Source organism: Diadema setosum, chromosome 1 (genome assembly GCF_964275005.1).
Source record: "Diadema setosum chromosome 1, eeDiaSeto1, whole genome shotgun sequence".
NCBI classification, from domain to species: Eukaryota; Metazoa; Echinodermata; class Echinoidea; order Diadematoida; family Diadematidae; genus Diadema; species Diadema setosum.
The window spans coordinates 12,681,149-12,707,776 of record NC_092685.1 but is presented as its reverse complement, the minus strand read 5'-3'; the positions used below and the strand labels follow the sequence as shown (position 1 = coordinate 12,707,776).

The 26,628-nt window shown below is 39.5% G+C and overlaps 1 protein-coding gene and 1 pseudogene across 1 annotated transcript; both read left to right on the top strand.

Annotated features, from left to right (window-relative positions):
* The first annotated feature begins 2,133 nt into the window (after positions 1-2,133).
* Positions 2,134-26,628, top strand: LOC140234175 (glycine amidinotransferase, mitochondrial-like). The gene is made up of 8 exons (XM_072314248.1): positions 2,134-2,262; positions 14,431-14,526; positions 15,390-15,659; positions 16,673-16,868; positions 17,665-17,855; positions 18,508-18,645; positions 19,254-19,482; positions 24,693-26,628. Exons 2-8 carry the CDS (start codon positions 14,461-14,463, stop codon positions 24,917-24,919), a joined length of 1,317 nt encoding a protein of 438 aa, XP_072170349.1. The 5' UTR covers positions 2,134-2,262; positions 14,431-14,460; the 3' UTR covers positions 24,920-26,628.
* On the top strand, positions 7,705-10,370 carry LOC140236989 (uncharacterized; annotated as a pseudogene).

Sequence of the window (26,628 nt, the reverse complement as noted above, 5' to 3'; positions counted from 1 at the left end):
ATTCAGTGAAAAGAATTTATACAAGAAGATTATTTAAATGATACTATTTTATAGGCAAATTGTTCAATAATAATCTACATAAAAATATACTGCTACTTTAAGCAAGTGGGACTGTTTCACGTCGATAAAACGCGCAAAAACATTCATCAAATTGCACCATTTGCAACATCAAAATGCAAAAAGTTCTTACCGTGGGAGGGGGGACACCCCCTCCCACACCCTCCCCTCCCCCCTCGCTCGCTCCGCTCGCTCGGGTTCAGTCGCGTTCATGATATTCAGTGGAAAAGAATTAATACAAGAAGTGTATTTGAATTATTAGGCAAATTGTTCAATAATAATCTACACTCAAATATACTGCTATACCTTAAACAAATGGGACTGTTTCACGTCGATAAAAACGCGCAAAAACATGCATCAAATTGCACCATTTGCAACATCAAAAGCAAAAGTTCTTATCGTGGGAGGGGGGACACCCCCCTCCCACACCCTCCCCTCCCCCCTCGCTCGCTCCGCTCGCTCGGGTTCAGTCGCGTTCATGATATTCAGTGCGAAGAATTAGTACAAGAAGTGTATTTAAATGATACCATTTTATAGGCAAATTGTTCAATAATAATCTACATAAAAATATACTGCTATACCTTAAACAAGTTGGACTGTTTCACGTCGATAAAACGCGCAAAAACATGCATCAAATTGCACCATTTGCAACATCAAAATGTAAAAAGTTCTTACTGTGGGAGGGGGGACACCCCCCTCCCACACCCTCCCCTCCCCCTCGCTCGCTCCGCTCGCTCGGGTTCAGTCGCGTTCATGATATTCAGTGAGAAGAACTAATACAAGAAGTGTATTTAAATGGTACCATTTCATAGGCAAATTGTTCAATAATAATCTACACTCAAATATACTGCTACCTTAAACAAGTGGGACTGTTTCACGTCGATAAAACGCGCAAAAACATGCATCAAATTGCACCATTTACAACATCAAAATGCACAAAGTTCTTACTGTGCGAGGGGGACACCCCCCTCCCACACCCTCCCCCCCTCGCTCGCTCCGCTCGCTCGGGCTCGGTCGCTTCGCTCCCTCGCAGACTAACCGCCCCCCCCCCCCCTAAGATGAAATCCTGGCTACGCCGTTGTAATGCAATATACATGATTATGAGTAATGGAGTACTTAGTATACAAAATACGAAGATTACATTCCTGCAATACCAATTATTAATATTAAGAAAATACGATCGGCGGTGGCCATAGGGGGATGGTATCGGCGCCACGGTGAGGCAAATATCCCGCCGATTGGTTCCGGGGGATCCGATATACTTACGTTAGTACATGTACTTCTGGCCAAATTCCGCCGATTCGGAACAGGGGGGCATTTCATGAAGGAACTTGTCGGATAAAACATCTGACAAGTCAATTATATCCGACAAGTTTTGAGAAATTCTTTAGTCTGGTTGGCTGATTTCTCTGAACTTGTCGGATCTAATTGACTTGTCGGACATTTTTATCCGACAAGTTCCTTCACGAAACGCCCCCCAGCAGATCGCCTGTGATACCGGTAGCACGATTAGAAAGTGTGCTAAAAGCGTGCGCTACGATCTTTGCTTTTGACGACTTCATTTCTGCATTGCGCGCGTACAATGTAGTTATTTACGCATAAGCCTAGGTACATAGCAAATTTGCAAAGAGTACCAGCGATAGAAGCGAGTGGCGTGGATGTACTTGGTATACATGTGTGTACTTTCGCTAGACTTGCGGCGGCGCGCTTTCATCGAGTCCTATTATTGACCGATTCGGGTTCGTTGAGGGCAGCAGACATTTCATGGCACTGGGCGCAGCCATGAGCTCAAATTGCGGTGTCTCAGCCGACCCCCCCTGCTCTCCCCCACCCCACGGGTAACATGTTTATCGCGCACTTGTAACAAAGGTTCGCGCACTAAGCAAGCATTCGCGCACTCAGTACGAGACGCCCATTGGCTAAAGCAACCATGCATCAGTTTTTCATTCTGCGCGCGTGCTAATGTAGGGAGAGGGGTGGGGAGTGGGAAGGGGGGGTCGGCTGAGACACCGCGTAATGGCGCTGCCCATGCCAAAAATACACATAGCGCGTCACAGAATCGGTCAATAGGCCTATACAGTTTACGTACGGCCGGCTAGCTACACACTAAACACGACTCCGATTGTTCGTTCATTTTTTTTTCTGTATTACGGCCTGGCCTTTGCCCTTGGTAGCTTCTGCGTCTACGTTTCACATGATTTGTTGGTAAGTTTATTGATAAGAAGTCTAACAGAATAAGTAATGAAAAGAGAGTTAAGACAGTTGAGTACCGGTATAAACTTTTAAAGTAGAGTCTAGGGCCTAACTTAACTGCGACCAGCCCCAACGCTTACTACTAGTATCTACCCGTTTGGGGCTCCCACGATTGTACAGGAGCGGTTAGGCCTAGACGTCTACTAGTATAATGGTTAGCTAGAGCGCCAACAGCGACCCCAACACAACAGTAACACGACGTTAGTACTACTATGGATTATATTCCTAGACAATTCACATTTTACCTCAAATTTATAGTTGAGTGACCCGCACCTCGAGATAGCTAATATTTATGCAGGTTTGTATCACATTTCGCGACTGAAATTCTATGAAATCCCACTCACATACAGGAACTAGAAATGTCGCTTTGGCGACTGGTATGCCTCCGCCATAATGCATGATTTTCCCAATAGGTCTAGATAGTATGGTAGCCTTACTACATATCGACCACCCTTATTGAAACCGACCGCGTATAATTCGCGCACTGAACACTTAATACGCACTTCTCTGCGCGCAAAGCACATAAAAATGGATTGGCTTTGAATGTAGATTAGGATGGTGTGGGAAAACGCGATAATTCACTCTTCATTAATGGTTTTAATCAAGGACAAAATTTCGAATGAATATTTTCACCGAATCGTAATGACAGCACAATGTAATGTCTATGGAAGTTTCTAAAAGGCTTCTAAAAAGCTTCGTACAACACGGTGTTCAATACAACTCGGTTTACGTGCATTGTCAATGCAAAATCAGCGGTCGATCCTAAAAACGCGATTTACCGCGGGGAGCTGAAACGAGGCCACGCAAGTTCGTCGGCGATATTTTTGCACTGAAACTTCGAATCGAAAAGGGAACAACGGCATTTGATAGAGCTGGATTTTCTCAATCACGTAGGTCAAGTTTTTTACGTGAATTTCAGTGTTAAATATTCTTATCAAGCAAATAAACATTAGGCGGTCGATTAGTAGTAGGTCCAACCCTACATGTGGACAATGTGTGATTACATTTTCACAAAATTGGCAAAATATTGAAATGACAAGTTTGTCACAAATGTGTTGAATGTTCACCTTCCTTGACCTAGGTTTAATTGGATGAATAGGAGAGCATGTATCTAGGGATTTAAGGACTTTAACTTGACTTTGACCCATTCATACATTTAGGCATTGAGTAATTTTCAAGGTACAGGTGTGGAGAAAAAGTGCAATTTCTGAATTGAATAGTAAATTGTTACCATTTTCATCTGGCCCTTGACCCTAAAATTCATAAGATAATCACTTTCAGGTAGAACATGCATAATATGTACTAAGTTTCAAGATAACTTGAGCCACTTCGAGATATGGAGGAAAAAGTTAGTTCAGCACTTTCACTTGATCTTTGACCTTTTGACCTTTGAGGCAAAAAAAGAAGAAAAAAAAAACTTTCCAAAGAATTTCTATTAGGTTACACATGCATACACCAAGTGTAAAAAAATAATAACCCTGCTGGCATTGCATAAATATGAGGGAAATAGTAAAATTTTGAAGTGTTGCACTTGACCTTTGACCCCTGACCTTTGACCCCATGAACCCTACATTCTCTAGATAATCACTTCCAGTCAGTACATGTATATACTATGTTCCATGAAGATACCTTGAACAATTTTCCAAGGCACGGAGAAAAAAAAGAAGTTTTGATATTTTTACTTGACCTTTTGACCTTTGACCTTTGACCTCATGACCCAAACTTTCACCAGAGAATCTTGATTGGGTAATACATGTATACACTAAGTTTCAAGAAAATATCTTCAGGCATTCAATAGATATGGCGAAAATAGTGAAATTTCATGTATTTGACCCTGACCTTTTGACCTTTGACCTTTGACCTCATGACCCAAACTTTCACCAGAGAATCTTGATTGGTTAATACATGTATACACTAAGTTTCAAGAAAATATCTTCAGGCATTCAATAGATATGGTGGAAATAGTGAAATTTTTTGTATTTGACCTTGACCTTTTGACCTTTGACCTTGAGCATGTGCACCCAAAAGTTGATAGGCACAACTTCACCCCCTAATACACATACATGCCAAGTTTCATTAGGATACCTCAACAGGTTTTGATAGTTACCTTGTCCACAAAATTCATTACGGACGGACGGAAGGACGGACGGACGGACGGACGGACAACCCAAAAACATAATGCCTCCGGCACCACTTCGTGGCGGAGGCATAAAAATGCTGAAGATTCCAATAGAACCAAAAGTTCGATAACGGAAATTTGTAGCTATCGTCCTCAAACGCGAACGATGCGGAATAGTTGTGCGCTAAGGGGCCCGCAACTCATTACCCGCGCGTGCAGCTCCCATAGACAAAACATGTAAACTAGAAGTAGAGTCTAACCAGTTGTCGATTTTTTCACAAGGTTTTATTCTGTGAACTGTTCGAAATGTTCAAGACAGACATTTTACCGTAAAATACGAAATTTTAGCCTCATTTGCCAATTTTTTCTTTGTCATCCGCTCAGTGATAATGTGTACGATGATTTGTGGGATAAATTGTGATTCTTGTGCAAGGATTAGGTGCGAAAGATGTCGATTATTTCATTGCGAAAATCGTGTCCGGTAATACAATGCGATTTTGCACCGCGCAAAAAGACAACTTTTGTAACGTTAGAGGGTTATGTTTGAAGCATATTTTCTAAAAACTGGAGTGAACAATTGACATCAGTTGGCTGAATTCGTAATTTCCAGGAGTCTGTGAATAAGTGATTTTATTTTTAGCCCAAATTTCATCCTCTGAGTACGGAATTCAAAGCCACGAAAGAAAGCGTCCGGTAATTGGATGTGCCACCCTACTTTTTACTTGCGTTGGATGTCAAGTTGCGTTTAAACGCAATTTGAGTTTCTAGCAACGGGGCCGGCTGTTCTCATAGTGACGCCTTATGGTACGTACAGACGTGACCCGTGCCCTGCCCGGCCTGGGTTGTTTCACAAATAAATTTGAATTTGACTGACACGTTAGATTCTAACTCTAGCGTTAGAGCCATGCGTACAAAGTCACAAAATCACAGAGACAAAGATCATGCGTAGAGGCCAACTAGAGCCATGATGACTAAATCCAAATAGTATTAGTATGCGTAGGCGTAGAAGTTGGGGGCCTAGCTTTACTCACAACTTTACAATCTGTTTCACAAAGTGAAGACTCATAGTCATACCAGTCATAGTCAAAACTTCAAAGTAACAACTCGCTATCTAAATACTCAATAGACCACTCTAGAAATCTTAAGCCTATAGTATTAAACGTTGTTATATTCTAAAATCACTAGTAAGTCATGCGTAGATCCTTAAACACTAGATAAGTCTCGCCATTGACGAGAGCTAGGCCTACTTCGCGCATGGATGGTCTGAAACCGGGGCATGCGTATGAAAAAAATACCCTTGGCGGAGGATGCCCATTCCGAAATGGAAAAAGTTCACCAGCATATTTAAATAGATCGAACTCTAAAGATATTCATAAATATTACTTTCAGCCATTTTATTTTTGGCCGAAATTTCATCCTCTGACTCCGAGTGCGGATTTCAGATTCCAGACAGGAGCCCTAAGACTTTAATTAAGAGTAAAGAGCCACAAATTAAGCACCCGGTAATACAATCCACTCTCCTATAGACTGAGTATAACGTTTAATAGTCTATAGTGTCTAGGCCTAGAGAAATAAATCTACATCTAACGTTAGGCAGAGTCTAGCATGTCTAGGGCGTTAGGGAGGTTTCTGACGTTAGACTGTAAAAGTAACTGTTTAATACAGACGTGTGAATAGATACAGACGTGTGAATAGAGATCCTCCCTATTGTCTGACTCTGAGACTGAGCAATGGAGTACAGTTTATACGGTAGGGCCTTGTGCTTGGCCTAGTGATGTTAGGGGTTCTAACGTTTTAGATCTACGAAGTCCCATGGTAATTTAATTGTCATACGTAGATCATTTCCACTTACTGACCTAGTCTATATTATTACTAGACCCTATCAGAAAGCCTAGGTCTAGGAGTCTAGGAGTACTGCTGGATGTTAGTACTAGAATCTATTACTAGTTCTATATACTAATATAGTAGTAGTACAGCCTAGACACTCTAACCTGTTAGTGTTAGATAAAATAGAGAACTGTTGTGCGTAGTTCTATCAACTTCCCTAGTAATAAGTATTAGGACCATGCGGAGATATATGTACGCGTTCGGAATTACCATCCATAGGCATAATATGTGCGGTAATACTCTAGTTTTGTACCAGCTACCTGCAGTTGCGGATCGGGGGGGGGGGGGGGGGGGAGGTTCGGGGGTTTAATCCCTCCTCCCCCCCCCCCCCTCCCTCCCCCCCCCCCCCCCCCCCTTGGGCTGTCAAGTAAAATGTAATATGCATAGGAAAATGCCATCACAACTTATTTTCATATTAAGTTTTATAGCCAAACACATAACTCTGGATATAACTGTGTATTAAAACGTTACTTGATATAAAAATACGCTATCATGGACTGCTTTTTATGGTCTCCACTGCGTTATTAGATGCCAGGAAAACATCACTTACGGGGGTTCAAATAGCAAAGATAAATCTGCATCGTCGTTTGGTCAAACCCAGGGACGGTGGAGCCGGGGGGTGCTGGTGGGGCTGCATCCCCCTCCCCCCCCCCCCCAATTATTTTTGGGGAAAAAGAGAAAAAAATAGAGCATACAAGTATGCTTAAAATCGCAAGCAGGCAACACCCAAAAAGGAAAAAACAGCTAGATCCGCCCCTGTACTACATAGGGTTTCTACTCGACAAAGGAATCCAGGATGTCCAGCTGGCTATAGATATCTAGACTAGATCTAGATTATCTCTGCTTTCTTTATAGTTTTTGGTTGTAAATGTGTATTTAGCTTGATCCTTTAAACACATACTGCCTTGAAATTTTGTAAAATACAGTGCAGCTTTAGTTCTTAAGCTGTAAGATCTTGGATCTATCTAATCATGCATATAACAAATCCCCTTTAACACTGAAGAAAACACATTTGTTAGAACTGAGATCTACACAATGATGGCTGCCAATTAGCAAAGTTTGTGTGTGTGTGTGTGTGTGTGTGATCCAAATACAACCTACCCTACACAAACGGAAGTTTATAATTTTCTAAACCTGCGGCCATGTCTCGATTGATGCAGTTCTCTAACGCATTACAAAATGCATCATTCAACTTCAAGTTCAATCAAATGCAGTTGGCAACGATTAGCGTCGTTCTGCCTAGTTTTCTCCATTAGACATCTAATTTTCAACGGTATTGGTAACAACTGGATGTTTAATTCACATGCTCTCATTCTGAATTCCGGCTAGTTTATTGCATTAATTGAATGGTTCCGGTACGTTTATAATGCATTCCAGTGGTATGCACGATGAATGGATTGTGAGTGTTCAGAATAATCAGAGTTTCATATCCGATCCAGGGCCTTTTTTTTTTTTTTCATGAATAAAATACTTTTGTGAGGCAGTTTGGTGGTGGTGGTGGTGGAGGGGGGGGGGGGAGGGGTGACTACAATAAAGTCCCTTCGCGATTGGATTCCGAACCCGGGCTGGGGAGGGTCTGGATGAGGGGAGGGGATGGGAGAGTTTAGGAATCTGCCACCCTTCTATTGGTGTGGTCACGAGTACTAGTACCCAGATTGTGATTCGATATCTGTAAAATATTGAAGGCTTGGTCTCGACAAAATTTGTACTTCTTGATATAAGGGACTTTTAAAAGGTATATTCTAGGTCTAGCTTAACTGCGAAACACAAGGGCTGTGTAGGGAAGGATATTGGGTCACGATAGGGGGTAGTATCGCGGGTAAATTCCAACTTTGATTCAATTTGAATATTTACAGATTTGGTCTAAGTGTTGATAATGCTTGATTGGGAACGTTTTGCTCCTCCAGTAGTCTCTTTCTGTAAAAATTGGTGACTTTAAATGATCCGGTCAAGAGGAACCTGTGAGAATGACAACTGCTCCGTTCGACGGATTTGAAACCTGTGCGCATGCGCTAGCCGGAGTGCAATGTAGCCTTCACGTCCTCACCACCGAACTGGAAACTAAAATGGCGAAGCAGCACGGTGCTCTAGCCCTTGAGCATGCTCAAACTTGTTCCCGTTGAGTCACGGGGATTGCGCGCAGATGTCCACGCAGAACACCAGTAGAAGGGCCGTAGCGGTAGCAGCACGCAGGCAATTCCCATGCAACTAGCCCGTAATTAGGACGTGGGTAGAACGTATAGTAGGACACGTCCACGTACGCGAAACTCGCCCAAATCCTTGTCCGCCCTCAGAAAATTACCCTGCGTGCTGGAAAATTCATACACGCAACAAACCCGCGTAGCTTTCCCGAAAAGGTGTGACAGGGCCTTAACGCTGAACAACTGTCACGCCTTTCCGGGCAAGCCTTGCTTGTGATTTGCGAGGGATAATTTTTGCTACCCGGAGGTCCCCGCAGATGGCCCGCACCCGATAGTACCTAACGCGTTTCTCGCCCGTAGTTGCCAGGAGGTGCGCACGCAAGTCCGATTTACCCGCAGCTAAGTTTTGAGCATGCTCAAAACTTGTTCTGGGTGAGTCGCCGGGGATTGCCAGGAGAGGGCAACGCAGAACACCAGAGGGCCCGTAGTTGCCGCAAGTCACAGGCAGTTAACTTGCTTGAAGTACGTAGGGCCTACAAATGTAGGTTGCGGGTGGATCTGTGTCTATACGCAGGATTTGACGCATGTCATCTGCAGGCATTCTACGAAGCATAGCACGGGTGTTTTACTGGCAAGAAACGGTGTCGATACTGCCAACGTCGGTGTAGCTGGGCAGTTCTGCGGGCACGTGGTGCTACATGCGATACTACAGTCATGGAGCGAGCTATACGAGCAAGTTGCGTGCATGCTGAGGGTCAGTTACTGCCTTTCTGCTGGTTGGTTCACATTCGGCTGCGGCCAATAGTAAAGCGGTTAAGCCCTCAAAATCATGAGAATTGTGCAAAATTTGACTAAAGCATGAAACTTTACCAGTGTTAGAAGGCCTACATACCAAAGTTTTTTGGATTTTAAGATCGGGAGGCAATTTTAAGTCTGATTTGACCTCTGATGACCTGCAGAGGTCAATGAACTTTAGATATCAGAATATTATGTTTGGAGGCATTATTTTGTGAATGATAGACAATGCACTAAATATGCATTTGTACTACACAAACTACACTATACTACACACTCCACAGGGAGTTGACAGGTTTCTACCTTTGACCTCTGATGACCTTTAGAGGTCAATAAAATCAAAGATATTGATCTACGATGTCATTAGTTAATGATAAACATGGTTAAGTTGGACAAAACAAGCATATATCTGTTTTACAATGAAATTGTCTTCATATTCCTAAGAGCACAAACGCGAAGCTACAAACACGAATTCACAATGCCTTGATGTCCGAAACAGTGATTGCTACTATAGTGAAGGCTGTCGCCGACGCCATCTTGGAAAATGTCACTGCGGAGGTGTACAAGGCCATCGACTTCGATCTCCAGGCGAAAATTGCACACATTCTGAAGCTTGAGGAGGAGATCGTGACCTTGAAAAAAGAGGTTCGTACTTTCCAGAGAATAGCAGAGGAGCAAGAACAATATAGCCGGAGGAACTGTCTTCGTTTCCATGGTATCGACGAAACGGCGGACGAAGACACTGACCAGGTCATCATCAAGCTGGTGAAAGAAAAACTGGACATCGAACTTCAATCAGACGACCTGGCAGATCGCATCGAATACCGGTTCGCGTCCACCAACGAGCTGGAGAACGCAGACCCCCCGCGAAACCAATCATAGTGAAGTTCACCCGGTACAACAAGCGACGTGATGTATACGTGGCAAGATCCAAACTGAAAGGTACAAACATTTAAATTCATGAAGATCTAACCCGTGAACGAAGTGATCTATTGTACAAAACACGAGAACTCGAAAATGTGCTGAGAACGTGGACATATGATGGGAGAATCTTTGCCCTGACAAAAGACAACAAAAAGGTGAAAGTGACGAGAGCAGCTGATCTCGATCGAATTTAAGTCATGATCGCTTGTTTTCATTTATTATAAAGACTTGTTAACAATATGAGGATAAAATATCCATGCATAGTTTGTAATAAAAGTGTTAAAAATAATCAAAATGCTATGTTATGTATCATTTGTGAAAAATGGTGCCACTTAAAATGTTCTAATGAATGTATGGATCTGTTTTCTAGTGACATAAGGGTCCTTGCTAGGACCGTTATTGTTCTCCTTGTTCGTCAATGATATGCCAAATAGACTGCGATGCAATGTATCGCTATATGCAGATGATACGTGCCTGTTTACGTCTTCAGAGAACATACCTGAAATAGTTACTAAACTTGATCACGATTTAAACAGTTTATCACTGTGGTTAAAGCAAAATAAATTGTTAGTGAATGTGAAGAAATGCGAACTGATGTTCATAGGAACACAACAACGTTTGAAATATGTTCAAAATGATCTGGCTAACTGTCATATTTATATTGATGGTAATGAAATTAAACAAGTTAAATCTTGTAAATATCTTGGGGTGGTCATTGATCACAATTTAACATGGAACAAACATATTGATCTTGTAATGAATAAGGTTGTGAAGAATATGTACCTGTTTCGAAGACTACGTCCATATATTGATAAAGATGTTGCTTTGACATTCTTTAAATCTTTAATTCAATGTCATTTTGATTACTGTAGTTCTGTATGGAGCAACGCTAGTAAATCGCTTTTGAGAAAATTGCAAGTTCTTCAAAATCGATCTTTACGAATTGTTATGAATGTTGATTATAGATATCCTTCAAATTCATTGTACACTGTACTGAAACTCGACCGTCTTGATTTACGGTGGTGGATTTACGGCTGTGTTTAACTTTTATCCGCCATATCTATGCGAGTTATTTTGTTACCGTGAGTTAGTGTATCGTACTAGGTCAGGTGAAAAGAAACTACAACTTTTTCGACCAAAAACCAATTATGGGAAAAGATCCCTAAGGTACAGAGGAGCTAAACTATGGAATGATTTAAATTATCAGGGTATAAATTCTATCCTATCCTTCAAACGATTCATCCTGACATGTAATAACAATACATTTTGAAGTGGCAGTAATTAATTATTTTGGGGTTTTGGGGTTTGGGTTTGGGTTTTGAGTTTTGGGGTTCTGAACTGACCTGGATTAAGGGTCATGGGGTAAAAGGTCATGGAACTCATTACATATAAAAACAGAAAAAAATGTGTAGCGATGGAGGCATTCTTTCTTCTGTGTGAATAATGTTGTTTTTTTTTAATAAGGTAATGCATATTATATTGTAATGTATTGTGTGTATTTCTAAGCATATTGCATATATTGTACAAATATTTTTTCTATCTCCTTCTTATTCCTTTTACGTGTGTTTCAATGTTTGTACATTTTAATGATTGTATGTTTTTGTTTTTTTGTTTGTTTTTTTGTAATACTGTATACGGTCGGACCCCTGTGAAAAACAGCTCTTAGCTGACCAGGGCTATCCGTCCCATGAGTGGAGAATAAATAAATAAAAAAATAAATAAAAAAAAGCACAGGGGGACTACATTTTGAGCTCGGGGGACTACATTTAACAAGCAGAGCTTTTAAGTAGTCCCCTCCACATTTGTACATGTTATAGTTTTATCTAAAAATATCACGACATTTTGTATATATTATACTCTGTATAGCTATGATATAGGCCTACTATGTCCACCCTGTTAATACCCTGTATATTTTTGATATAATGTCCACTATGTGGAATATGAATATGAATAGCACAAACAGGTTTCTACCTTTGATCTCGGTGACCTTTAAAGGGGATGGCTAGTAACCGATCAGTGGGAATCAGTGGGAATGCTGAGGGATGATTGTTTCAATCCTTGTGGGATTCATTTAAGAGTACATTATATATCTACTGTTGTGTGAAAATTGTTTGCTTCAGAACGGTCTCATATTCAAGTAATGTGCAGATTAATGCCCCGTCACTGACCAGGGACGCTAACCTGGAAACATTAAACTGCACATTACTTGAATATGAGACCATTCTGAAGCGAATAATTTTCACACAACAATAGATATGTAATGTACTCTTGAATGAATCCCACAAGGATTGGAACAATCATCCTCCAGATTCCCACTGATTTCCATTGATCAGTTACTAGCCATCCCCTTTAAGGGTCAATGACCTCAAAATATCATAATATTGATCTGTGATGTCATTATTTAATGATAAACATGGTTAAGATATACAAAACAAGCACATCTGTTTTACAATAATGAAATTGTCTTCATATATTCCAAAGAGCACAGACAGGTTTCTATCTTTGACCTCTGATGAACTTGAGAGGTCAATGACCTCAAAGTATCAGAATGTTGATGTTTGGCATCATTGCTTGATGGTTAACATGATGATGTTCTAGAGAGCATTGGTAGGCCCTATTTATTAACAAGCTATTACCTTTGACCTACGAAAAACACGATTTCAAAGACCTCCTAGTCGGGGGCCTAAGGGCAGGGTGTTTGGTTCAAATTCTTCCAAAAGCACCAAATTTGGCATACAGGTCACTTATACTTTTTCGATTTTTGATGGGCGCCAAGACTGGCGCCTCCTGGGGTGGCCATATTGGTTAAATCCAATATGACCGCCATCCACGTTAAAGGTCAATCGTATAGCAAAGTGAAACAGCTTGTATTAGAAAAATTTCCACTGAAGAGGGGCTTTTGGTGTTAGAGAATATTTCATCATTTCAACAATTTGAGGTCAAAATCACCTCTCTTTACTTTTGATTGTTCTCGATCCATCGCATTACAATATGTCCATCTGCACAACCTACAAAACTTGACTGATCATATTTTGGTAGAGCAGATTGAGATGCACAAAAGAATGACCATTATAGAATTGAGAAGGGGACTTGTGAAAGTATCTTACTGCCCTTAGCCCAGAAAATTTTTATTAAAAAACGAATACTTTCCTAATTTTCACAGACTCTTATGGGAGTAACAGTGGTGATTTAGAAATGGTGAAAACTGTTCAATCATATCTTTTAGTATTAATTATCTAAATTTGAAATTTGTATCGGACGTGACAAAAAGTTAATGGAAAATTGTTCATAAAAATGTATTTTGGCATGTTTTCTATTCAGGCTTGGGTGATACCTTCATACTGCTGCATGTAAATCTACACATCATTGGTCATGCATTAAACAGTGATTTGATGCTCTCTTTGTGAATTTACTAATGTTATTCCAAGCACTGATTCTAAGAGACCCTATACTGTTAACGGAAAATGTCACGTCCGAAACACCAATTTTAAGTTAGTGTCACGTATACATATGAGATGTTGCAGTGTTCCAATGGTGATAGGTATTTAGTATGATGACTCCTCTTCTACAACAGCAATAACAAGATTTTAATTTTGGAAAGCTTCATTACATAATATTGGTTACCCTAAAACCTTGTAAAATTTGTCCCTGAAGAATGGTAATTTTGGACCACATATGCCTCCCTGGCAAGGTGATGAATTGACCACAGAAGTTTGTTATGCTAGGGGAGGTAGCACTTTTGGTGCCCTTTCAAATCACCAAAGGAAAAGGCAATACGATTTTGTACTTATTTTTTAGAGTTCAATAAGTAGTCATTTTCAAAATTACACCATTGATCTGAAACAAGACCATATATATTATATATATATATACATATACATATTTATATATATATACATACATATATATGCGTGTGTGTTTGTGTGTGTATTCATCTGTTTTTCAATACACGTATAAATGTTAAAAGGAAAATTGCGTACAAGTGAGAGTGAGTTTTGTCTTGTGAAGGCATGACTTTATCACTATACATCTTATGTTTGCATGAATGCATATGATCCCATTATTTAGCAAAGACATTTGCTACATTTAAACAAAAAAAATAATATTAGAAGGATTGGTTCAATTTCAGGCAATCCTCATTGCTCTGTTTGATAGTACTTATCATGAATAATTATTTAATCAACTGATCAAGGGGGAAATTTCACTCTCATTTGAATGCCGAAACACATCTTTCTCATGCGTTTGCATCAACAGGTATTTAATTAGACATCACTAGTCTACGTCATGATCGGAGTCAGACTATTTCGAGGTGGATGCAGGGGGCGAGAAGCTGTTCGTCTCAGAGCGCACGTGAGTACACGCTAAATGTATCCAACTGACAATTGATTTCCGTTCTACTTTCTCCGAAGCGAGTCATGAACATCAAGGGCGTCATGTCCCAAGACGTAGAGTTTACCTGAAAGATGACAGAAAACCTTGCTGCGTAATGCAGGTCTTTATCGTGATTTGGAATTGCTTATTTTTCTATTTGATCTATAAAGTAGGTTTTTATCAAATGCGGCATCACAATCACCTCGGGCAGCATTGTAAGCGAGAGCACCGAGTACCAGTCTTTTATACAGGTCCAAACATATTGGTATCATTGCAAGGCACAATCAACCAAAATCTCCTAGGTCACATACACGTATATTGCAAGGGGGAGGGAAAACAGACGCACACAACAGAAAGAAAGAAAAACATTCAAATATTTGAAGTTTGGTCTTACAAGGGCTTCTTCATATGCTTATTTCCTGCTATCTATTATTCTTTATCTATTTGTTCCTTTTATTTTTTTTTTTCATTTTGTTGTTCTTGCAATGACCAAAAAATATTCACAACTCGGTAGTTTTTATCTGCAGTTATCCAGATCAACATCTGGTAACACTTGTGCTTAAAATAGTGCGTTGCACAGCCCCATTTGCACTGCTGGTCAACTGTTATAATGTTGCAAATTTGAAGCATTAAAAAAAAAAAGGAAAATATTTGAAAACAGAATTCTTCTATATTCAACACAGTGATTATGTGATTTTGCGTCTTTTTAGTTTACGGCCTTGTGGCTTTGTGGCTTGTGGATTTATTGCAATCCGTTTGTGATGACATCAACCCGAGACCAACTTTTATCGTACAATTTTCCCTGGTTTGTATCTGTACCGCGATTTACTTTGTCCCCACAGATGCGCTGTGCTGGTTTACTCTGTAGGAGTTTTCAAACCACGTACAGTGCAATGTCGTCTTCAGCGCATCCGGTTGCTGATCGTAACGTAACCGCAGCGAAATCGGCTGAGCAGGAGATAAACGATTCTACGTTGCCGTTTGCGAAAAAAGCGGCGAAGTCAGCGGCGAAGAGCCCAGTATGGTCCAACAACGATTGGGACCCGCTGGAAGAGGTGATCGTTGGCCGAGTCGAAGGGGCAACGGTGCCGCAATTTACTGCCGAGGTCAAAGTGAGCATAGGTTATTTACACTTGAAGAATTCAAGAAACCGCACTTCATTTTTGTGAAATTAAAATTATTGTAAGGTGCAATATCAACTGTTGTTGGCCTGAAAGACCTAACTGGGCAGGAAGAGTTATTTCTGTGGAAACAAATTGACGAAAAATGCAACCCTTTAAATTGCTCGGCAAGTTTCAATGCTTACACATTTACTTGCTTGTCGTCTTATGTTATTGTGCAAAAAGTTTAAGATGCAATTTAGTATCATGCCACATTTGAAGTGAATGCTATTCCACTCGCCAGTAATGTATCGTTATCCTTCATTTTCATCTTCTACCGAAATTTTTTTAGGTCACCTGAGTCAAATGGCTCAAGTGAGCTATGTTTACCGTCCGACGTCCGTCGTGAGTAAATTTCGTTCACATTTCCATCTCCTTTTTCAAATATAGTATCTGGATTTTGACCAAAACTTTGCCTGAACCAGCAATGGTGAGGGGGAGGGGGGGGGGGGGGGGGGGTATAGTTTGTAGTCCTTATAAATACCCCAAATTAGCTAATTGCCGTAATGTTTTGACACATTCATCTTCTTTAAAACAGTTGGCTGGATTTGGACCAAACCAATCTAGTATCACCAAGGGTCGGGAAGGGGTGGCGATGTCCTAGGGCAGGACCTTTATAACCTTTCAGAATGGTTGGCGTTTTCACGTTCTCTTGAAAAAGAGGTGGTTGGACTTCGATCAAACTTGAAAGGAATCATTAATGGGGGAGGGGATTATAGTTTGCACAAATGATGATGGTGCCCCGAGCGTCCCTTAGGAGGGTTGTGCGTAAGATGGAGTGTCATAAAGGCGAAATGTCATGCTCAGGGGATCGATAGACCCTCTGGTCTCGTAAAGGGTGTTACTTTTTCGATTGTTCACTTCATGAGATTTGTCTTATCTTTTCTGTTGCGCTTCCACTCTCTTGTCGTGCCGAATCGAACACATACTGCCTAAACAGCATTTTGCTTCCCTCCTTTTTACAGGCAAACACAAGTAGCGAGCAATGGGAATTTCTCGGCAAATATGGCGGACAGTCTTTCCCGCTCGAGCACTTGAAGGCAGCCGAGGAGGAAATCGAAGAGTTCGTCAACATTCTGAAACATGAGGGCATCACAGTTCGTCGACCCGACATTTGCAATTTTCAAGAGGAATACACCACTCCTGACTTCCGTTCTACAGGTTCGGCCTTGTGTTGCTCCCAGTTCCATGATTTTTTGTTTTATGTTTTATGTTTGTTCCACCGAGGATGACGCAGACGTTTTGGGTATGGAATAGTTTCATCCCACTCGAATTGTGTAAAAACTTAAATGTCTGAATACGACAGTAGATGACCGGATGTTAAAAAAATAACCCATGACTGGCCCTTGGGGTTACCCTTTTCGTTTGGAGTGCTTAAAGTTGGAGCCAAATAAACATTATTCAATAAGTCAAAGTTGGTACAATTTATCAGCCTGCACAGATTTTAATCAGGAGGGTAGTTGGAAGAAAAGTCAGTGGTCAAAAGTATTTCTTGGTATGCAGATGGCAATTGGATTGTATTTTTTTTAATTTACGCAAAAGCGGCAAGGAGATTTATTTTTTCTGAGGTCATAAAATCTGCAGTTGTATTTCATAGAAATACAGGTGAATATTGATGCAAGTGTTTGAGGCTCTTGTCAAGCTGATATACATGTTTTCATGAATGTTATAAACAAGCCCAAAGAAATACCTCTTGATGATAAAATTGAATGATGTTAGGGTACATATTATTATAATGATTGACTGGAAAGTAAGATACTAGATTTCAACGTTTGTCTGAAAAAGGGCAACAAGAAAGTTAGATACCTCTTTCCTCTCCTACCCCGCCATTCCACGACTCGTTCTGTCTTTACCTCCACCCGAAATTGCCAAGACGGCACGATTTGCGTTTCGTTCGTGTTTTATGAGAAACCCATAGAAACCTGAACAGCATAAATACTATGATAATACCCATCAGGTATGTACGCTGCGATGCCCCGTGACATCCTCCTGGTGCTCGGCGATGAGATCATCGAATGCCCCATGGCATGGCGATCACGCTTCTTTGAGTACCGGGCCTACAGGTCACTGGTGAGAGAGTACTTCAAACAGGGTGCCAAGTGGACAACGCCGCCAAAGCCGCTGATGAACGACGAGTTGTACGACCAGGTTAAAATGATTAACTTCGGTGTTGTGCTGATGATATATATCTTTTCGTCGTTCATTGTATTGAGCACAACTGCATTTTTTTTTCATGCTTTCGCCACGAAGTGTCGCCGGAGGCATTATGTTATGGCGGAGGCATACCATTCGCGATAGGGACATTACAGGAATTTAGAAATATTGTGGTCATAATATCACCATCTTGCTACTTGACTGTTTCAAAAACGAATTGGTCAAGTGTCATGAAGTACTCTTGACACAGTGCATGATATTCATTCATTCCGTTGACGCTGATACAAACGGATTATGAAAAGCGCGAATGATAGTGGAATTTCGCATAATTCTGTAAATGACATAGGATTACAGTGACCGTTCTGAAGGCGTTAGAATCAAGAGTTATATTCTTTTTGTGAAGACCAATGGCAAATAATCTGCATACAGGTTGTTGTTTTGAAATGTTAAAGTGTGGAAGTTTGACGTTCTGATCGTATGCCTAAATCACTTTGTAAATGTAACACATCACAATTTTAACCAATATGTAAATTCTCCTATGTCTATTCCAGACACACTCTACCCAGCCCCATTCTTACTGCAGTGCTTCCACACTACCTATTTCAATACGTCATAATGCTGAAACATTTTTTTTTTTTCCTCACAGGAGTACCCAATGGGCAACACGGTAGATCGCCATCAACTTGCGGCCGAAGGTCGATTCGTTACAACCGAGTACGAGCCCTGTTTTGACGCCGCAGACTTCATGAGAGCCGGACGAGACATATTCGTCCAAAGAAGCCAGGTAAGAAGAAGTCGACATTCTAACTTTTGGTACTTCTTTTAACAAGCAATGCAACGAACATTTCTGATACGCTGTTGTCACTACCATCAAAATTTAAAGTTTCTTCTAATTCATTCAAAATGGAAAAGACAGCAAATGACAGTCTCTATCGTGGAGATACCTATCATGCCTACCTTAGGATGCCACATAGACAGAAATATCACGACTAATGCTATCTACCACGATTGCGTTCTAGACTCGATTTTTTCATATTTGTTATGGTCTTATATTGGCTTTGGCACTCTCGAATGGCTCGAAATGCAGCGATTGCTGCAAAGCAAATTCATCGTAAAGAAGTAACTGCTTCATATATAGACAAAAGACGAAACACAAACCTAAAACTACTTACATACACCTTTCGGTTTCCGACAAAGAGCTAAACATACTTTTTTTTGTTCGACAAAATCAAAAGAAGGAGAAAAAAACAACAACAGGTAATATCTGACTACATGACTCCAGCATGTTTACATCAGTATCCACTTTTCGTGAAGAAAAAAACTGCGATACTGCTGCTGACCTGTACTGAACTGGAGTACATGTTCTCCTACTGTATTAACCCCGCGCTAAAGGTCACAAATATGTTTGGTATCGAGTGGATGAAACGGCACCTGGGCAACCGCTACCGCCTCCACGTTCTCTCTTTCGACGACCCCAACCCGATGCACATCGACGCCACCTTCAACATCATCGGGCCTGGTCTGGTGTTGTGCAATCCCGAAAGACCTTGCCACCAGATCGACATGTTCAAGAAAGCTGGTTGGACGATAGTTCAGCCGCCAAAACCTGTCATGCCAGACTGTGAGTTGTACGCTAGTATGCTGGATGATGATAATGATGATACTTTCAGTCATTTTACATGTGAATTCAGCATTGAAAGTAATTTAGTGGAAGTATAGTCCAGTCAAAATACGACAAAAAGTGGGTTAACCCACAACTAATTGCAACAGAAACGATTCCACTTGCATATGAACCGGAGGAGCTATTAAAATAACATATTAAAAGTTCCCTAAAATTCGAGTGGTGGATCAGTGTCTAATTTGCATAAATTCAAAATGGCCGCCATACAACCTATTTATGCCTATATCTCGGGATATATAACCCACAGAAAGTAAATTCCGGTGTCTAAACCTATGTTTTATAGGTCAAGGAATACAGATATGTTATCTTCATCAACTTTCAAGCATCCCTTTATATAGTTTTTGCATATATTTGCATATAATTACATACAAAATGGCCGCCATATTGCCTGTACAAGCAGGTATCTTAGTAATGTAGTACACTCAGGAATAAGTCGCTATATATCTGGACATAAAACCCGCAGAAAATAGATTCTTGTGTCTAAACCTTTGTTTTTCATGTCACGTAATACAATTATCATATAAGCAGTAACTTTCAAGCTTCCCTTTATACATTTTCTGCATATATTTGCATTTAATTAAATGCAAAAAAGCCGCCACATACCTCTACAGGCTTATATCTCCATTTGTAAAAGGTACCCAGTGTTGGTGTCTGTGGTCTTAATTTTACTGCTGAGAATCACTGATGTATACCTTCCACTCAGGAATAATTACCTATATTTCACTAAAAATTTGCGTATATTCATACATAAATCTATTCAAATTAAGGGTAGCTTATATCCATAAGCTACTCTACAAAAGTTTCATGAGTTTGGACATTAGATGACGATCTTGTCATATCAGGGTACCATGTCACTCACTCACTTTCTGAATAAAAGACCCAGGGGTCCAGCCCTCATCCGAGCATCTCAAGCTCCCCTTCCTTGCATGTTTACAGACTATTACTTGGGAGAAAGGAAATTGGAAGGCGTTGGGAAACTGTAGGGCCATATCTGGAAGCCTTTAGGGACCTCCAGGGCCCAGGGAGGCATGATGTCCATATAATATGCATGACACTAGCGATAAATGCACTTACAGTACTAAGTTTGTTGTAAATTAGACCATGTGTTTTCAAAATGAGAATCAAAAATCAAAAGTGGCCTCCAATAATTAATTGGTCCCAGCCCAAAGGTGGCCGCACCTAGATCAGATTTGAGGTGCCTTTGGGCATTCTGTGGCCGGGGGATGGTTCCCATTTTATATACCAATATTCTACCAGCCAAATTTGATAACAAATTGAACAGTTTTTTGGGTTTTTTTAAGATGAAAGAGTGAAAATTGGTACCTATTTGGGACTAGCCCCAAGGAGGTCACCCCTGCATCTGCCATAATAATCTTGAAAGTATGCTGATGCACTCACTGATGTATTTACTCGATGCTCTTCTGGTTTTATAAAAGCAGCAACTCTAGATACAGATGGGGACATTAGTGCCCACACGTTAAAAAAAAAAAAAAAAAAAAAAAAAAAAAAAATATATATATATATATATATATATATATATATATATATATATATATATATGATGACGAAGTAGACTGGTGATGCATTTCAGTCCAACAGTGCTAGTTATTCAGACCAAATTTTCGACGAATATATTTGTCTTCCTGAAGGTCGACAATGGCAATTCTGAAGAAAGACGAATGTATTCGTCGAAAATTTGGTGTGACTAAATAGCACTGCTGGACTGAAATGCATTACCACCCTACTTCGTCATATTTTCTGTACTGGTACCATATATATATATATAATGTGTAAAATTTTGAAAAGAAGGAAGATAAAACTGCGAAACTATGCAGTCTCCAAGATATTCATCTTTGTACTTTTTACCTAGCTCTGTTATAAATGGTTCTACTTGTGTGTGTGTGTGTGAGGGGTTTTTTTTAATGATAAATTCCTTAATTTGGGGGTTCTGGGACCTTTTGGACATGGCGTCTATTTGAACAACTTGATAGTCTGTCATCCTTGGGATGCTACTTGCCTAGTTTGTTGAAGATCTGTCATTACATGGGGTCTTAAAAGAGAATCTGAAAATGGTTTTTGAAAATGCATGCATGACTGTCGACGGACGCCAGAAGATAAATGATGGCTATTTGCAATATTAGCTTGAACCTTTTTTGCTGTCTTGAACCTTTGGCTAAGATGAATTTAAAATCTAATGAATCAAAGTCATTGGATTTCAAGAAAACTTTCTTCCGTTTCAAGTACATCACTTTCATTTTCTGTCTTGCGATAATACAGATACTTAATGTATGTAATGTGATCTCTGAAAATATAGATCAATGATAAAAGTGTAAAACATGAAAACTCGCTTACACTCAAAGTGTTCTATACCTGTATACCACAAACTCTGGACTAGGATAGTGTGAAATTGCAGTCGATTAATGTAAAGCAAACAGGATCCCGGCTTCATTTCATACTGACGAAAAGAAGAGTGGTAAGTCTCACATTTGTTGTAAACTGTGTTGATGTCTTTCAAGAATGTTATTCATTCCTAGTCACCAATTAGAACAGCATCATCTGACTCCTCAGATATTTTAGAAATACAACATTACAAGTGTCTGATCTATAATGGCCCGCATCTGCCACTGATATGGGTTGTGTGCAGTCAAATCTGTTTGCCCTGCAACTATACACTACCAGTTTGCTAACAGCCTGATGTAACAGATACAACACGAAAAATGGTGAAAGTAACATTTATCAGAATTTATAAGCGTTTTATGAGCTTGAAGCCAATGAGAAGGATGCTGTTTGTATTGATCGACTGATGAATCCAGAGTACTAGGAATAGAAATGTTAAGGCATTTCCTTTTTCTTTTCTTTTCTTTTTGTTTTGTATCTGGCTTTTTTTCTGTAAGTCATTGGGTGAAACCACGCAAAAATATGACAAAATCCACTTCCATACAAATTATCACGGTCATATGTTGCTCATTGATAAACATGCCTTTGCCAAAAGTTTTGCAACAAAAGACACAAGTATCGACTAAACATGGCTGCAAATCATCGCAGGTAAGCAAAAAGATGTTTGAAAAAAAATCTGCTGAATGATTCAAGACCAATTTTGGTGTACCGTAAGCACACTTTGAAAGCTATATGAGATAATATGACAAGAACAGCATCTAAACAAATGTCCAAACTTATGAAACTTTTGTAGAGTAGCTTATGGATAATCATGATCTTGATGACTTTCTCCTCCCCCCCCCCCCCCCTTTGGCCTAAAAAAAAAAGTATTGCAACATAGACACAAGTATAAGCAGTAAACATGAGGGTAAAATTACACGATATAATACATTAAATATCATGCAATCATAAAAATCGTTTTAACGATTCCTACTACATAATTTGAGACTTTACTGTTGTGTACCTATTCAGCACACTTTGGAAGCTAAGTTGAGATTATAGTTAAATAAAGATATGTTCTATTTGATGCTACTTACAGTTGTTTTCTGTTCTGAGGCTTTATCTCAAGAAAATGTGAGTTTAATGTAGTACAATACTTTTAATCAATGCAAGAATATAAAACTGGGTGTAAGGATAATCGTTAAGGTCGTGAATGGAATTCTAACAATTTTGCCCTTGAAATATTGGATGCATTAATTACAGTACAATTAACGTTCTGTAGCTCGTATTCGTATATCAGAAATTATATTCACGATAAAAATTTGAATAGATTTATGCTTAAACATAGCCATGCAAATTTTTAGTGAGATATAGGTAATTATTCCTGAGTGGAACGTATTCTACATTAGTGATTCTCAGCAGTAAAATTAAGACCACAGACACCATCACTGGGTACCTTTTACAGATAGAGATATAAGCCTGTGGAGTTATAATGGCGGCCAATTTGCATTTAATTAAATGCAAATATATGCAGAAAATGTATAAAGGGAAGCTTGAAAGTTACTGCTTGTGTCATAATTGTATTTCCTGACCTAAAAACTATAGGTTTAGACACCAGAATCTATTTTCTACAGGTTTTATGTCCAGATATATAGCGACTTAATTCTGAGTGTATACTACATTAATGATATACGAAGATACGGGCTTGCACAGGCAATATGGCGGCCATTTTGTATGTAATTATATGCAAATATATGCAAGAACTATATAAAGGGATGCTTGAAAGTTGATAAAGATAACATATTTGTATTCCTTGACCTAAAAAACATAGATTTAGACACTGGAATTTACTTTCTGTGGGTTATATATCCCGAGATATAGGCATAAATAGGTTGTATGGCGGCCATTTTGAATTTATGCAAATTAGACACTGATCCACCACTCGAATTTTAGGGAACTTTTAATATGTTATTCTAATAGCTCTTCCGGGTCAAATGCAAGTGGAATTGTTTCTGTTGCAATTAGTTGTGGGTCATTTCATATTTTGACTGGACTAGTAGCAAAGTGGCATTGTAAGTTGTAGCATTAGTTAGCAGTTTCAGAGTAATTTACAGCAGTAGTATATCTCAAAGGTAAATGAAATTTGCATAATCTATCCAAAAAGATGAAGGATACAAACAACAAAAGGAGTAACGAAAAACGTTGGTCACGTGCTATAAATGCTTGTCTTCATGAATTTATATTCCCTGACTTTTATTAAGTCCATGCTGGTGCAAATTTTAATGCATTTTACGTTCATTCATAATTTGAACGCTCTTTTCACACGATTATGAGAAAACATCACAATATCACATGCTGATAGAATTAAACTTAATGGACTAGTTAGCTACTTGAGTGCTGATCTCGTTGATTGTCAAATTTGCTCACCTCAGAATGATAACATTGTTTAATCAGATACAGTTGTTGACGAGAGTTGGTTGAGAAAACCTATTGTAACAAAAATAGTTCTGACCCGTAAAGTCTCGACAGGATTTTAACCTCTATGAATGAATAAATGTCATTAGTAAAACTTTTTTGTATTCGATTTGCCTAATTGATCTTCTGCAAATACCTCCATTTAATTCCATGCCTAAAAGTGGATATTCTTACTGGGGTGAATATTAGTCAAGGTTGTTATAACAGGCAAGTGACAGGGTTTTGATAAAATCTAAGTGAATTCATAATTTCCATTTTCATTTATGTTCGTATCTCTGCATACTTTATTCAATTCACAGCTCACCCTCTCTGGTTGTCGTCCAAGTGGCTATCGATGAATGTTCTGATGCTGGACCCCAAGCGTGTGGTCGTTGACAGCAACGAGGTCCCCATCATCAAAATGTTTGAGTCCCTGAGCATCGAGTGCGTCAAGGTCTCCATCAAGTACGCCAATTCACTCGGTGGCGGCTTCCACTGCTGGACCTGCGACATCCGTCGCAGGGGATCACTTCAGTCTTATCTTTAGGGCCTATAGCTGTATTCCCCGAAAACACGCTTATAATTGCAGATACACTGTGTAGTGTCTTGTGTTCGATGCCACTAAAGGATTTCCCGGTAAATTTAACGTTCCGAGCAACCAATGTGAAGTTAATAGTAATTCCAATTTCTGCATTCGTGATATATCCGTCTTTGCGACCAATCAAATTCGTTTATGAGGGTGAATGTTTCATACAGCTGCAATCAAATTAGGACTGTGGGGTTTGTATCAAGTAGAACATCTAAATGGGGAGGCGTTTGGGAGAATGCTTATTCATTTCAATACTTTTTTTTTTTTTACAATGTGCATTACAATGTATATTTTACTACATGCACTATATGCGACTACAAATAAATTACGCAATATGGCTTTCTATATACAAAAACACACAAACAAACAAACAAAATATGGCACCAATAAGCATTCAATGTACTTGATCTATTACAATGGCCTGAGGATTGCATGGAGGAGTTAAATCTCAAAACGCCATTTCTTGAAATGGGAAGTTAATTTGTTTTTAGTTAGTTTAGTTTTAATCATTAGAATCGCAAACTGAAGCTGTTATCACCTCCTATTGACTGCTTCGCGCACATGCATGAAGCATTCGTAGTAACATGACAAGTACTTGACTTTCTGTCCTGTTTACTTGAAAAAAAAAAAAAAAGATTAGCAGAATGGCAAGTTTGCTCGGATGGGTCGATGTGTGGGGACACGCTGCTGCATATTCCATGTTGTTTCTGAGCTGTAGACGCCTTCTGAGAAAGCCGAGGTTAATCTTAGTATCCAACCACCTGCAGTATCCTACATGTTAAACACATCTCTGTACTTTTACGGAGTGTAACTTATGGTGTAGTGATGATAATGAATAATCGTGTTCAAGATTAGTTGTTGGGTTGTTTTGTTTTTTCATAAAAACTTTTTCATCTTCTAAGTAGTACATGCATATGTGCAATTTATTGGGGCCATGTGCCTGACTGACTGATATCTAAATCTACTTAAACGACATGGGTGTAAACTCATTGTCCCCTCGTCTATTACATTACTTTATTACTTATGTGTGCTTTTTATCCTATATTCTATATTTTTCTTTTTCCTTTGTTTGCTTCAAACCCCTGTAGAAATTCCATTGCGGAAAATACATTTCGACATATTGTCTCATTTCAGCATATTCTGGTTTCAAAGAGAAAAATGAATAGGTACTCAGCTGTCTAAAATAGAAGGAACGTAAGTTCAAGTTTATAGGTAAAAAAAAAAAAAAAAAAATGAAATGGCTGAATTATTCTTCGCCTAGTCTTGAATTCCACTGCATATTAGTCCAAAAAGATTGATGTTATATGGTGAAACTGAGAAATAAATTGGACAATGTGTTCTTTGTGCACAAAGGGTTAAAAGTAAATCCTTGATCAGTCAAGGGTAGGGTCAAGGGTAGTGACCTTTCACACAGTGTAAACAAAGGGCAGTGTACTCGTGGCAATTACGGTGATTCTTCTTTCATTGCGTGAGAAGCGGCTGCTTCGAAGCTTTGGTTTGTATCTCGGAAAATAATCTGGAAATTTCTTAAGTAGTTATGGTTACATTTCTTTACATCTCCTATCCCGTTGACCCCGTCAGAAGAAGAAGAAAACAAAAAACAGTGCTGCGATGTATTCTAGCTTTTGTAAGACGGAGAATAAAGTTGCATTTCAAATCATTCTAAA

Bases quoted from the DNA above. Each gene is read 5' to 3' on its own strand.
- LOC140234175 (XM_072314248.1), top strand. From the start codon at position 14,461: ATGATCGGAGTCAGACTATTTCGAGGTGGATGCAGGGGGCGAGAAGCT. The intron at 15,660-16,672 runs GTGAGCATAGGT...TCCTTTTTACAG, and splicing joins AATTTACTGCCGAGGTCAAA to GCAAACACAAGTAGCGAGCA. The intron at 18,646-19,253 runs GTAAGAAGAAGT...CCCGCGCTAAAG, and splicing joins TATTCGTCCAAAGAAGCCAG to GTCACAAATATGTTTGGTAT.